Genomic DNA, 14,832 nt, shown 5'->3' on the forward strand with positions numbered 1-14,832 from the left:
AAGTTGCTTTGGGATTCCATCTATATAATAGGAAATATTTTATACCTAATACCAAGCACTTTTTAAGTCGTCGTAGTCGTACTCACAGTCCTGACAATGCCAAAACAATTTAACCTTAGTCTCAAACTTCTTACCACATCCACAATCATAACTGCGCATACACTTCGTCTTCATTTTCAAATGCTTTTTCAAATCCGCTTCTTTCTTAAAAGTTCTCTTACATTCTTCGCACTCCATATATAGACTAACATATTTGCGCTGTTGCCCCCAACCACACTTGGAGTGGGTTGTTTCCGTAGGTGGATTTTTGACACGGGTCTTGCCCGTGTTGAGATTGCGCTGGAACCCCCATTCCCTATACTACTTTTACTTGATGATTAAAAAACTGCACTTAACGTGTGACGAATTTAATTTGAACCGAAGTAAATAGCAAAATGTGATCAAATGAAATTGCAAGTGTATCATTTATAATGGAGGAGTGAGTGTGCTATCAGTAATGGTACAGATGTCCTGCATATCATTTACTCTATTAGTAGCATTTTTAAAAGAAAAAGGCAATGGCTCATCAATATTGTTCTCGTTTGGTCCTTATTCACTTAGCATTTGCTCAAGTCATCCAGAGACTGGTACTGTGGAGACACAATCTTGGGTTGAAGGGCCTGGTACTCTCCTGTGCGTGTTGGGCTTCCTGTGGATGACAGTGCTGTACCCTTAGGGGGCAGTCGTGTGAAAGGACTCAGTGAATCGTAGTAACCAGCACGAAGTGGGATGGTCTGATAGGTGAGTGGAGGTGGATTTGAGACAGCCTCTGTTTGTCCATGTTGATCTGTACCTTCATACTGAGGCATGGGGTAATTCGTCCGTACACCAGAATGTGGTGGACGTGGTCGGGTTCTTGTTGTCACCGCTTCATATTCAGGGATGCCTGCATTACTCGTCGATAATCCTCGCCTTCCTATTGGTTTACATTCTGGCACGTTTAGCGTTTCGTTATCTGTAGCATTAAAACTTGTTTCTTGAAGTGAGATGTCGTTCTTTGTTCGTAAGGAAGAATAATAGTAATGAGTGAATAGACAGAGAAGAAACAATGGATGGATGGATGGATGGATGGATGGATAGATGGATGGATGGATGGATGGATGGATGAATATACATGGATAGCTACATGAAAATTTCATGTGCGCAATATCAATAATACGTAGATAATATTAGATAATATGGTATGCTTTATACATATAAAATTACCATTTGTCCTTTCTCGTCACTTTTGTTCCATCTGAAAAAGGGGATATTAACTTTCAATTGCTTTTATTAATCTGAACTTTTATCATTTAAATGTCTTAGATAGTACGTACTTTTTTCCAGAACTTCCTTTTGAATCTAAAATCAGGAAACAAAAAATTAAGTTAAATTAAACTTTTAATCCTATCTTTTTCCCTCTTTGTCCATCTCTACTTTCATGTTCCATGCGTTTACATCCAAAATAACGTATCATACCTTTTCTGCTTAACCACAGGAACCCCACTATAAATATGATGTTCAGAACAATCGACAAACCAAACAGGGCTCCAAGAACTGGTACCAGTGTCTTGTTCTCCTCTTTACATGGAATCGGCGTATTTTCTTTGAAGTCTATTAAAGGGTTAATTATTTATGTTATTACGATACAATACAAATATAGTCACACAGATTTTTACCACTATTTTCATTGCTACGCAATATCGAGACAAAAGTCGGTACAGCCAAATCAGGCAATATAGACTAAGCATCGTAAACTTTGTCAAATAAATCCTTAGAGTACGTAAAAGTACATACATGGGGAGATTCATATGACTGACGACAGTCTACTGTACGTTCGATTTCCCAGTAGCGACCTATGTCTTGATGAGCGAGTAGCAATGAAAGCAGTGGTAAAACGAAAGTAAAAACACCCTTGGCCTTCCCCGAGTAGAATCCAAGCTACTAAACCATCTTACCACTTGATTTCTGAATGCTGTTGTAGTCTATCTGTAAGCCATCGATTTCTTCTCCTTGTGTTTTGATATAATCTCTCAAAGGCACCAGTGGATCAGGCACTTGACCAATGACTTCGAGCTCAAACCGCACTATGATGCTTCCCTTACTATTGTAATGAAAGTCGTAAAGATAAAAAGAGTACAGCTTTGCTCAAGTTAAACCATAAAAAATATATTGAAATGTGTGTGAGTAAGTGTGTGTGTGTGTGTGTGTGTGTGAGGAAGGGGGAGGGGGGGGGGGGGGGGGGAGGGGCTGGGGGAGATATCGTGTGGATTTTCTTGAATGAAAGGTTATCCTGTGCTCAAATTCAGTAAGGAGAGAGGATCTCCTTCAATTTGGAAATAATTTGCTCTCGTTTGTTTACAGGCTCTATTAAGTTAAAAAAAAATCCTGCAAATTATTTCCAAATTGCACTCGAAACTATATCATTACCTATACTTATAGCCACTATAGGTTTGAAGAATACTTACATGAAATCCTTTACTCTTATGGCAGCCAAATATGGTACACCTAAGTATGCAGCTTCTAACTAGAAATAAATAAAATAAACTAATGAAAATAATGACCATGCAGTGAACGAAAGAACGAACGAACGAATAAGCGAACGAGCGAACGAACGAAGGAAAGAACGAACGAAAATGACAATAGCTACTTACTATTTTGATGCACTTTTGTTTAAGGTCATTGTAGTTTACTGATTTTGTATCTTTAAGGTCATCCTGCCATTCTTGGTTTGTTATTTTAAACTGCCCGGTAAACGTTTCCTTAAAAACTAAAGTAGAAACAAAAACAGTCAAATATCGCATAATGGGTTATAGCAAATTCATCTGATCAGGACTGAATCAGCTCAAGCTAGCGGCATTTGTAATTCTCATTATCATTACTCACATATTGGTTGCCTGTAAAAATGCAATGTCCTTTCCCGTACACCAACGCTATTTTCAGCTTTACACACAATGCTAGCATTGTCCACATCATTCTGGATGATAACTACCACCAAATACTGTTTTCTAGTTAATCCTGCATCATGGCTGGTGATGGTAGTCAATATATTCGGTGCAGAAGGATTGCAAGACAGGGATGCGTTACTGGGATAAGCGTTGATACTAAGGTTAAACAATACCAGTGAATTGGGCTGACTGTAGCTCTTGTTACTCGATCCAATCACTTCCAGAGGATCTAAGTCTGTTAAGGATGAAACAAAACACAAAAAACGAACGTGAAACAATCATAATGAATCTTCCTGGTTATTAGTAAACGCTCAGTACAGGTTACAAGTACTTCAATGATTATACATCACTTCAGGTTTTAACTTTGCAGGCATGCAGACATGCTGATAAACGGTAGAACCCTTAAAGTGGAAAATAAGAAAACAATAAAAGATGCGATTTGGCTTATTAGTGCTCATTTACGCGATGCCTACTCAAATTGTACGACAACTTCGATCAATTTTAGAATGTTGAGGCAAATGAAGAAAGGGTTTGTATGATTTCTAAAATCAGCAAATGACATTAGCCGTATAGCTTTTTTTCTGCAGAATGAAGAGATGGCTCACATTTGAAACTGCAGAAGTGTTCCCCCATGCTACAAGACCATAGGTAAGATAAGGGTAAATAAGGGAATAGTATAGGCTAATGTCGGGGAATACTTTTAGTGACATTATGACATAACTTAGCTAATATTCCAATACCACGTTTTATTTGACTTTCAATAAAGGAGACGTAAGACTTCCAATTTAAATATTTGTCAATCAGCACACCTAGATATTTAATGGTATGATCTTCCTCTAAGATATCGATCTTTAGTGATTATGATTTAACATGATAGGTAATCTTTCTTTGAGGTGTGTGAAAAATAAGGAAGTTAGATTTCTCAATATTTAAAGAGAGTTTGTTAGTAAACAGTAATTGATATATAGATTTAAGATCGCTCCTTATTAACAGCTGTTTCTAAGTGACATAAGCTTTTATTAGAGTGGAATATGTTAGAATTATCAGCAACAAGGTGAAAATCAACTGCATTGGATGATTTTTGAAAGTAGTTTAGATATAAGAGGAACAAGAGAGGACCAAGGAACGAGCCTTGCGGAACTCCCCCGAGAATTTGTTTTGTAGCAGAGGTAACATTGCCTATAGAAACAAAGTGACTTTCGCCCTAGCGTCCGAAACGTCAGTAAGATTTTTCATCAGCTTTTTATGGTGTAAAATTTACCCTTTTATCATTACTGTTTCATTATTGAGATAAGATTTGAACCAACTGTGAGCAGTGTTATTAGTCGGAAGGAAGGATTTTCTTCAGTGTTATAAATATTGTGGAGCTTCTCCTTCTTATTTCAAGGGTTAAACTGGCTTCCGAATTTACAGGATGGACATGGAAACCATGGTCTATTGTGGTATGGGGTATGTTTCAGAGGATGCAACTTATAAACCTTTAAACTAAAAAAAACCTGTTTAAGCTGAAGGTGCTAAATCGAGAACATAAAGACTACCCATGAAAATGAAAAGACATGTTGATGTAAATGATGAACTACTGTGGCTACTACTGCCCGCATGTGCCGCACGCCATCCTTAGCCGACTTGTGTGTGAATGCATTAGTACTCACAAAGAAATTTAAGAGGTGTTGTCGAACAGTTCTTTACTCCACGGGAGTTTTCTGCAGTGCACGTAAACGATTTGTTATGAAGATCACGTGAGGCAGTGAACATTACGTTTGATGCGGTACCGCGTTCAGCTCCTTTTCCAACATTCCAGGTGTAACTTGCTGGGGGATATGCAGTGACACTACAATTCAATGCTATGTTGTCTCCCTCCTTCACCTCAACTGGAACAGCTTCGCAAGTAAGGTCTTCAAAATCTTGTGTGGTGAGATGGATAGAAAAATAGTAAAAAATAATCAAATATACAAAGTGATAAACGAATGAAGGGAAAGTTGGGAGAATTGACAACTGGCAAAACTTTCAAATTTGTCACATCCCCCAGATATCAGTTTTGCTGGACATACGAATGTATGAAGGAGCTCTTAAAAAACAGGTAACCAGTCAGTCATTGAAATAAGGAAATGCATTTCCCCGTAATGTATACCTACGTTTTATTGCAGTTTCCAAGCAAACTCTTCAAAGAACAAATAATAGGTAAATGAGAAATGAAAGAACCAGAACTTTGGGTTCCCTAGACATACACACACACACACACCACACACACACACACACACACACACACACACACACACACACACACACACACACACACACACACACACACACACACACACACACACACACACACACACACATAATATATTCTCCAAAAACCTAAACCCCGTTATCAAGTAATAAATCTAAACTAAATCACTTTACAGTATCCCCCCCCCCCCCCACCCCCCAAAAAAGACGTACACTGATTATCAGTTCAAAGAGGATATTTTCTAAATATATATTACTAGACAATGTTAGCTCACATTGCACAGCGACGTTACTTGTGCAAATACCCCGATCACCAACACCATTATGCACAGACACCTTGTATGTCCCAGTATCTAGTCTTGAGGCAGTAAATGTCAGTGTGCTATTGGCGGTCAGTCTACTTCCATTAGGATGAGTCCAGATGTACTCATAAACAGGTGGGTTTCCTGTGGTGGTGACGTTTAGCGAGACCTTCTCTGTTTCTTTAAGTGTTATATTTTTATCAGAATGTATTTCACACGACGAAGGAACTGGAATTGTTAAAATATTACAAAAATATGTAAATGTTGAGTAAGTAAATACAGCCAAGAGATTAACCTCCTTATCCACATCCCCAATCTAAAATAAGAAAACAGATACGATTTAAACCTTAAGTGAAACCGCAGCACGTGTTATTCAAATAAAGATAACACTTACAGTAGACGATGAGTGGAAGATTTTTCCCTTTTGTTTCGTTGCACTCTTTGCCATTATTAACTGTCACATAATAATTTCCAGTATTTTCTCTGTTGACAGAATCAATCGTCAGGTTCACTTGATTCCACACGTGACTACCATTGGTCCATGTTATGTTCAGTGGATCACTACCAGTGATGATACACGACAAGGTCACTCTTTCTCCTTCAACTACCGATCCATTGATCATATTCTCACTGGTGACTTTACAGTTTTCGGCTTTAGGAGGTTCTAAATAAAAAAGAGGTTATACAATAATGAAGCAATTGCTTAACGACGATTCATTAGTTACTCTACTGTCAATATGATATTGCTATGGCAACTTTGAAGACTTTATTAATAAATCATCACATCGCATTTGATTTTGGGAAGCATTTGAAATATATCAAAACATGAATAATTTTATGCTTTGCTACTGTAATGTTATTTTTTTGTTGCCGCGAAGGAGGAAATAAACAAGAAATGAAAATTTAAATGAGAATATGAAAACATCACGAAAGCGCAACAATAGTTAATCTGCAAATATGTTTATTTCTAGCACCCAACACGAAAATAAGTTTGCTTCAACGCTACATACATGCCGTGGCTGGCAAGACCTTTAGAGCCAACACAAAACCTTATAAAATTTTCGATTTTATAAGTTATAATACACTCTATAAAATTACTCGATTCTGATTGGGCATGAGGAGTACAATTATTGTGTCATAAGTGTGCTCTTCAAGCACATTTTTCTAGTTTAAACCTGTATTTTCTCAAAGTTTACATATCCATAATAAATGGGAGGTGTATTTAATAGATCGCTTGCCAAACAAAAAAAATATTTATTTATGTGTCATTGTAGTTTGGTTAGGACGGTTATTGTTTTTTCTTGTTAAAAAATTGATAGAAGAAACGATTGCATTGGATATTGTTTTAATACCTTTGACAAGAAGCTCCAAACTTCTATTTTGGCCGAACCCCACAGTATTGTACGGTACACAGATGTAGTTCTTGCCTAATTCATTTAATGTCACACTAAACACACCACTAATACTGTTATCATGGACCAGCTTTGTGTTGTGATACAAAGAGTATTTAGCAGGAGGCTTGGCATAGGATGTACATGAGATAGTTGCAAGACTTCCAAGACAAAAACCTGTCAGGTTTGGAGATATGCTGATTGATGTAGATTCTGGTAAAACTGGAAGAAAATCCAAAGGCATAGATTTTAACAAGCAATTTTCTATAATAATTAGCAAAAATAAAGCAAACAAAGGAACAACAACAAACAAACTAACAAAATAGCAACAACAAAATTATAAGCACACATAATCTATCGATATGGTGAATGATCTTATCATGGATGAGTATTACAAAACAAAAAACAAAACAAAAACGTATGGATAAAGTAAGATATTTTACTGTACCTTTTGAAATGAGAATATGTGGACCGCGTAGCACTTATGAAATACATGAAGATATAAAAAAATAGATAAGTTTTAGATAGGCTTTCGCCCGGAATAACCTCGTTCCCAAGCACTATAACTTATCTATATTTCTGTATCCTCATGTATTTCATAAGTGCTACGCGGTCCACATATTCTCATCTTTGCATCATAATTACCGCAACCTAACATCTATTTCACCCCGGCCTGCTCTCAGTCTGACCTCTAGCTAAGCTGGTAGAGCATTGGTTAGTACAATTCCGAAGGTCGTGGGTTCGATTCCCAGCGTGGTCGGAAATTAATTTTTTCCGAATTTAATTCCAAGGGCTTTCGCCCGGAATAACCTCGTTCCCAAGCACTATAACATTTATATTTCTATATCTTCATGTATTTCATAAGTGCTACGAGTGTTCCTAAACTACATTTCACCAATAGTAACAATGTCCAAAATTGCAAAGGCGCGTCTTGTCTCTTACTTGGTATATAACATATTTCAATATAAACATGTCCCTTATTATCTTGTCTCGTTATTGCAGAAATCATTCACCCAATACCCGATAGACTTTCGCAAAGTCCATCGTATCCTTCTTAGTTCATGCGCGCTGAAAAAAGCCCGTTCAATCCAACCAGGATCATATCACACGCACTTTTTTTCACACTTGCTTCGATCTTGACTCTGTAAGCCTCAGAGAGGTCGACTTGGATTAACTCTAAATCCCCGATAGCGTGTAAATTTCACTTGATAGATGTATTATTTGTTTGTTTTGTTTTTTGTTTCTTTTTTTTTGTTTTTGTTTGTTTTTGTTTGCAGATAATGGATTTGTTTTGAAATTCACTTAAGGTTACAAAATACGTTGGCATATAGTTTGCTTTAAAAAATAAATAAATAAATAAAAGCGAGAATAGGAGATTTTATTGTTGGTTTAAAGTTTTATAATAAAAAAAATGTTGAACTCGTTTTTGGCACGATATCGTAAATCATCCGGACCTTGACATGTGTTAGCCATCCACCCCCGCCCTTGATAATTTACATAATATCATGATCACTTCTGAATCTTTTATTTCCAGAAGTCGTTTAACCGTTTAACATCCCTGTGGGTGAATAGTGATGAGGGAAATGGACCCTTGCATGTGACGTCAAAGCAGCTCCATCTGGGGGACAAAACAAAAGAATTCCAGTCTTTTAAGAATTGGAACCTATTGTTTTATCCCCCAGATTGAGCTGATTGATAGCTTTACAATATTTCTCGCGTTTTATTGGATATCATCAATAAGAGGACAGGCAGATAAGCTGACGTCAACGAGCGCTCGTTCTGTTCTTTGATTGTTTTGATCACTCAACGAGAAGTTATCGTTTTTGTTATTGTAAAAAAAGAAAAAAAAAAAAAAAAAAAAAAAAAAAAATGAAGAGAGCACATGTAATAACAAAAAAAAACCGTTTGAGCTCTGCTAAATATCTCTATTTTAAACCATAACTCCATAACTACATTTGATTTGATACGTACGGGCATTATATCAGTTTCTTAAAGACGAGGTTTTTTTTCCCCTTACATTTTGCCCAGTATATGATAAACGTCATGGGCAATTTCAAAACTATTAAAACACCACTTGTGAAATCAATCCTTAATTTTACTCAGCCCCATACGATAACCTATACTTATTGCCTCCGTTCTCGGTATTAACTGAGGGAAATTATCATGGTTCGGAAGCTCTCTTTGATCGGACAAGAGCCACGATGTAGAACACCCAAAGCTAATTCTGAAAATGAGGCTACCACCAAAACCTATAACGTGCATGGTTGGTTGTTTGGTATTTGTTTTTTGTTTGTTTGTTTTTTTCATTTTTTTATTTTCGATTTGGGTACGCGCGTGCAATCGTGGGCTCTAATAATAGCGTCATCGTCGCTTCGTAGGAGCAAGTACAGTAGCTTCATTTTTTCCATAGTAGGCAGCCTATCTCATACCCAGAGCCTTTATTTCTTACTTAGCATGCTCGACGAAGACCTGCATTCTAGCCGAAGGACTATGAAATATAATATTGTATAAATAATAAAGTATGTCTGGCAATCAACAAACAACGATGACAACACAAACAATAACAAAAACAACAAAACAAAACTTACAATAGACGCTCAAGTTCTTTGAACTGCTTGCTTCACCAACAATATTAATGGCAGTGCACACGTATCTCCCTGAATGATTTGTGGTTGCGTCGTTGAATAACAGTGCCTGTTGGTTCAGCCCACTGAATAGACTTGGGTATGGTACTGTCCACTTATACCTTGCTTCAGGGTTTGCTTGTGACTCGCAGGCTAGATTGAAGCTGTCACTTTCGTAGACAAATATAGTGCCATTTTCTTCTCTAACCGTGGGCTGAGGATCTTTGATTACCAATATATTAACCAAGCGAGGCATGACTGTAACAAAAGAAAAGAGGATATCAAGTTACCTAATTCAACCTAAACCTAAAAGACTACATATGGCACAACCAACAATATTTTTTCTTTACACAATAAAAAGGAAAGGTATGTGGATATGTCGGGGCTAGCTTCTTGTGGAAAACAGAACCACCCATCATAGGAGCAATAATACCTATGTGTAGAGTCGATTGCACAACTACGTTACTAAGATCTTAATCCGCTATCCCGGATACAGGATGCGACACTTGTATAATCATGTATAAGCACTGCAGTTAGTCCATATCAGAAAGAAAAAAAGGTTACTTTGTGCCACAGCAAAATACTCATTTTCTGGAGCCGGGTTCCCTGTGGTGAATGCAATATATCAATGACAAAGAAATGAACAGAACTTTGGGTTCCTTCGGCCGCTCTATGTGGTTGACCCAAGACAGCTGCAGATGACGATGAGAACTCTGGGTTCCTTACATACATATATTTATTCTCCCCAAACTGAACTATTATAGCAAATCATGATTATTGACCACTTATCCAGAAGACGAAATAAAAGTATACCCAATTGTGATCAGACTATTTTCTAACTATTCTCCACTTTCACATCCCCATAATGTCTTGCGTCTTTAGGGGGTAACCAATCGAAAAACTGTCCCAAATTGAAAAGTTTCTTAATTGAATTTATACTATACCTGCTTTTATTTCTACAATAATGGTTATCAGTTTATTCCAAGTTAACTTCAAGACTTTTTGTCTTACAGAAATTGTATTGACTTACGAAAAATTTTTTCAAAATTTACCTTAAACGTCTTCAAGCTTCTATCTTTTTCTGTTTTTTTTTTTTTTTTTTTTTTTTTTTTTTTTTTTTTTTTTACTTCTTCATTTTTTTTTTTTGGATACCAAACAAGGTATTGTCAACATTGTCTGATCAGCCTTCAGCAAAAAAAGTGGGTTTTTACCCTCTGGCTACCCCCCAAAGACGCAAAGTATTATGGGGATGTGAAAGTGGAGAATAAAAAAAAAAAAAACGCATCAGCTTACATTGTGCAGTGACGTTACTTGTGCAAATACCCGGATCACCAACACCATTATACACAGACACCTTGTATGTCCCAGTATCTTGTCTTGAGGCAGTAAATGTCAGCGTGCTGTTGGCGGTCAGTCTACTTCCAGTAGGATGAGTCCAGATGTACTCATAAACAGGTGGGTTTCCTGTGGTGGTGACGTTTAGCGAGACCTTGTCTGTTTCCTTAACTGTCGTTGTATTAGGATGTATTTCACATGATGAAGGAACTGGAATTGTTAAAATAAGCAAGTAAATCGATTTTATAATTTGAATGCTGAGAAAGTAAATTATGTTATGAGATTTCAAGTTCTCCCTATCTATCCTCTCAAACATAACAAAACACAAAGGACTTGTGAACTCAACTACGTTCTAAACCACAGCACGTGGTAAGGCAAAGGATGGACATACAGTTTATACGAATAATAACTAGCTAGTGTTAATAAACGATGATATGCATTGCTGTTCTTATGCAAGGATACTCATGGGCTAATACCGATGTTATCGATATACTGGTATACTGATAACTTGAGTACTATAACTAACTATAATATGATCTTAGGGTCACTATTCACTCACTAACTAACTCGTACGGTCTGCCGGTCAATTAATCACGATCAAGGCGGGCAGGCAGGCCAACAGAGTTGTGGACTGATTTAATTTTCCTCTAAGTTTTTTTAATTCAAAAGACAGGGGTCAAATGGAATGCTAATTCAACGGTTAGTGTCAAATATCATTCTTAAAACTTACAATGCACGGTGACCTTGCGTGTACAATTTCCAGAACGTCCTAAGCTATTTCGAACCAAACAGTGGTAAATTTTTATGTTCGTCCTGGAAGCCCTGTACTGAAGGACTGAAGTACCAGGATGTGTAGTGCCATTAGGATAGGTCCAAAAAAACTCATTCACTGGCGGTTGTCCTTTTCCAACGCATGTCAAAGTTACTGACCCACTTTCATTTACGATAACATTTGGCAAATCTGGAGATATGGTACAACCAACAAGATCTGTATTACACAATAAAATAACATTTTAGTGATACATAAAATGTTTTCAGTTGGAGTAGAAATGAGAAAAAATAAATAAAACCACTATACTGAAATATATAATACTCTCACAACAGAACCAAGGATGGTATCACAATGTATTTCCATCTACTGCGTTGGACTAAAACGAATGTTTAGATTCTAGACTTCGCTGAGGACGATATTCCAGGAACGCAACTTCTCCGCTGGAACTTCGCATGTTTTGTAAGCACCCTTATAACAATCAATTTGCTTTTTTTATAAATATAAATAAATATTTAAATAAAGAAGTTTAGAATTATGGACGTATACCACGCCATTATTTAATAAATAATTACCGAGGCACGCAGCATTCGTACGTAGGTATAATGCAGGCAGCTGAGGGCGTAGCCCAAAGCTGCCTGCATTATACCTACGAATGCTGCGTGCCGAAGTGATTATCTAGTATAATTATTGTTCTTATCAAAATCCAATTGTTTTCTTTCTAGCTTGTTTATCATAGAAACAAAGACAATAATGAATGAACTAAATGTGTCTGATTTTCCTCTATGCATTCGTTGGGATAATGCAGACTGAAAACAATGGATTTTGATAAGATCAGTAATCATACATACTAGAAAAGTCACCAAGATAACAGACACCGAGAAGGAATATAGCAAGTAAAATTTTCTTTTTCAAACTTTGACAAGATAAACCAGTCGAATAACCGGGATGGTGGTAGCTCAGGGTGAAACCGCGCTTTTCGTGGAGGATACAAACAAATAGTTGTCGCATATTTGCAAAAGAAAATACGACATAAATGATAACACGAGTAACTGCAGTTTACTTACATGCAACTATTACACTCGAGGTGCTACTGGAATCACCCAAACTATTTTTAGCAGTACAGGTATAGTTTCCTGTATCTTCTAGTGTTGCGTTAATCAACACCACTGTTCTTCCATTGTCTTTGGTCAGCAGTGTTCTGGTTGTGGTGGACGTCCAAGAAAAGGTCGGTTCAGGCTCGCCTGGAGCAGAGCAATTTATTGATCCGTTTTGGTAGTTTTCAATTATGACTAACTTCGAAGTCACAGCCACCGGAGGATCTGATAAAATATAAATATAATTATTTGAAAACGTAAAGAATCAACACACAATTAGCAGAGACTTTCTTTTGCCATTAACAATTACCGCGTTATGGGCTCACTTTTAGTAATTGGCAAAACAGTATATATGGCACAACTAACAGGATCTGCCAGTATTACACAATGAAATGAGAGCTATACAATGCTATATAGGGCTTAACTCGTTCTCGAAGGAAGGACAGCCAAAAAATGAAATTCATTAGTGAGTTACTTACTAGTCAAAAAGTTAACAAAAGCGTAGTTAATGTTACTTTCAAGAGACAATATAAGTTTGGAGCCATATATAATTCGGTTTAAATATAAATGGCTGGATACACGGAATTGGGGTGAATACCGCTAATCCGGTGTCAATGAGTAGAATGAAAAATTTGAACAAGCTGCCAATTGGAATGAGGCAACGAAGCAACGAGTATAAAAGCAGTGAGAAATCAAGTTCTGTACCCAGTTGCAACGTATGTTCCTCTTCGGTAGCCTGATTTTAACCTTGGCTAAGCACAATCTATAAGGACAAGCTCCTGTACTCCCAGTAAATCCTATAGTTGCCCAGCAAAACCAGGAAAACGCAGACCAAGACCCCCATCACCAGTACAAGGAGAACTTATTGTGGTAATATTTCTGTTTTAATTAATTTGTCGGGTTTTTTCGATACTTGCCGAGTTTCGCTAATGTTCGTGGCAGGATTAGCTGCTTAATCAAGCTTTAGTTCAACTTTCCTTACGGTGGCAGTAAATTTCCCTTGGTTTGTACGTTTTGTAGTTCTAATAGTAATGTTTGCTAGTCAGTTGTTGGTCATAACCTTATGCTATATTTTGTTGCCACTGTCACTTCTGGCCATTCATTTTAAAATATTTGCCAGTTGTGTTTGGTTATGAACTATTTGGCTCAGCGTTATTCATTATTTTTGTCAATGCTTGTTTTTTGGCCAGTTTTGTTTTATTCTGCACTCCGTTTTGTTCAATATTTTTGTTTGTCATGAGATGTTTGGCTTAGCTTTATTCATGACTTTTGTGTTTTACGCATGCAGTCTTTTGCTATGCGTTTGGTGTGATTTCGCGTGCACTTTGTTATGCTGGCTTCCTTAAACATCTTTTCATGGCCAGTTGTTTGTTATATACAGTCAATTCAAAAAACGTTGTCGTCGACCGGCTCAAGCCTACGCGACTGGACCGAAAGAAATATGGGTAAAAATCACTGAAGCGGTTAAATATTCGTTCTGAATAAATTGCTAGCAATAAGATAATAATGGCGAGAAACAATCCATCAAATGCATGTCTTTTGGTTTAGGGAAAGAAAAACAAAGTAGTTATGATTCAGTTCACAATTCCGAAGATATGAAGGCATTAAAAAAACTTCTCCTTTAACACTTCCCGCTCGCCTACGAAGGTTCGTGCTGTAAACCAGGCATAACTAGTCAGATAAAATTATGGAGTCTACTCGGCTTCAATGATTACTACCCAGAGTTCCTTTCGGTCCAGTCGCGTAGGCTTGAGTTGGTTGAAGACAACGTTTTTTGAATTGACTGTATGTTGGGTTTTGCGTTATTCATAGCTTTTGTGTTTTACGCATGCAGTTCTTGCTATGAGTTTATTGTTCTTTCACGGGCACTTTGATATGCTGGCTTTGTTAAGAATCTTTTCATGGCCAGTTGTTTGTTATATGTTGGGTTTTGCGTTATTCATAGCTTTTGTGTTTTACGCCAGCAGTTTCTCTATGCTATCACGTTTTTATGATGGCTTCGTTAAATCTTTTCAGGGTCAGTTTTTAGTTTGTCGTGATATAATTGATCTTATTTATCAGGTAGATACCTACATTCAAGCAATAGCTTCAAGCTGAATTATAGCACAATTAAATC

At 37.0% G+C, this 14,832-nt stretch overlaps 1 protein-coding gene across 3 annotated transcripts in view; it reads right to left on the reverse strand.

Annotated features, from left to right (window-relative positions):
• Positions 1-391: 391 nt before the first annotated feature.
• LOC116302268 (hemicentin-1) overlaps positions 392-14,832 on the reverse strand; it is a 134,291-nt gene continuing 119,850 nt past the window's right edge. For all 3 annotated transcript variants that reach the window (XM_089039809.1, XM_089039811.1, XM_089039810.1), the window contains 16 exons: positions 12,687-12,941; positions 11,581-11,838; positions 10,809-11,060; positions 9,480-9,773; positions 6,853-7,113; positions 5,895-6,164; positions 5,474-5,728; positions 4,619-4,870; positions 2,905-3,201; positions 2,673-2,788; positions 2,487-2,545; positions 1,977-2,122; positions 1,498-1,632; positions 1,356-1,380; positions 1,246-1,276; positions 392-1,034 (listed from right to left, as the gene is read on the reverse strand). In XM_089039809.1, coding sequence (XP_088895935.1) covers positions 597-1,034; positions 1,246-1,276; positions 1,356-1,380; positions 1,498-1,632; positions 1,977-2,122; positions 2,487-2,545; positions 2,673-2,788; positions 2,905-3,201; positions 4,619-4,870; positions 5,474-5,728; positions 5,895-6,164; positions 6,853-7,113; positions 9,480-9,773; positions 10,809-11,060; positions 11,581-11,838; positions 12,687-12,941 — 3,344 coding nt within the window. In that variant the 3' untranslated portion in view covers positions 392-596. The remainder of the gene's footprint in view (positions 1,035-1,245; positions 1,277-1,355; positions 1,381-1,497; positions 1,633-1,976; positions 2,123-2,486; positions 2,546-2,672; positions 2,789-2,904; positions 3,202-4,618; positions 4,871-5,473; positions 5,729-5,894; positions 6,165-6,852; positions 7,114-9,479; positions 9,774-10,808; positions 11,061-11,580; positions 11,839-12,686; positions 12,942-14,832) is intronic.

The sequence above is a fragment of the Actinia tenebrosa genome, unplaced genomic scaffold (assembly GCF_029948245.1).
Source record: "Actinia tenebrosa isolate PJP-AT-01 unplaced genomic scaffold, QUT_ActTen_1.0 PGA_scaffold7__59_contigs__length_16204524, whole genome shotgun sequence".
Lineage (NCBI taxonomy): Eukaryota > Metazoa > Cnidaria > Anthozoa > Actiniaria > Actiniidae > Actinia > Actinia tenebrosa.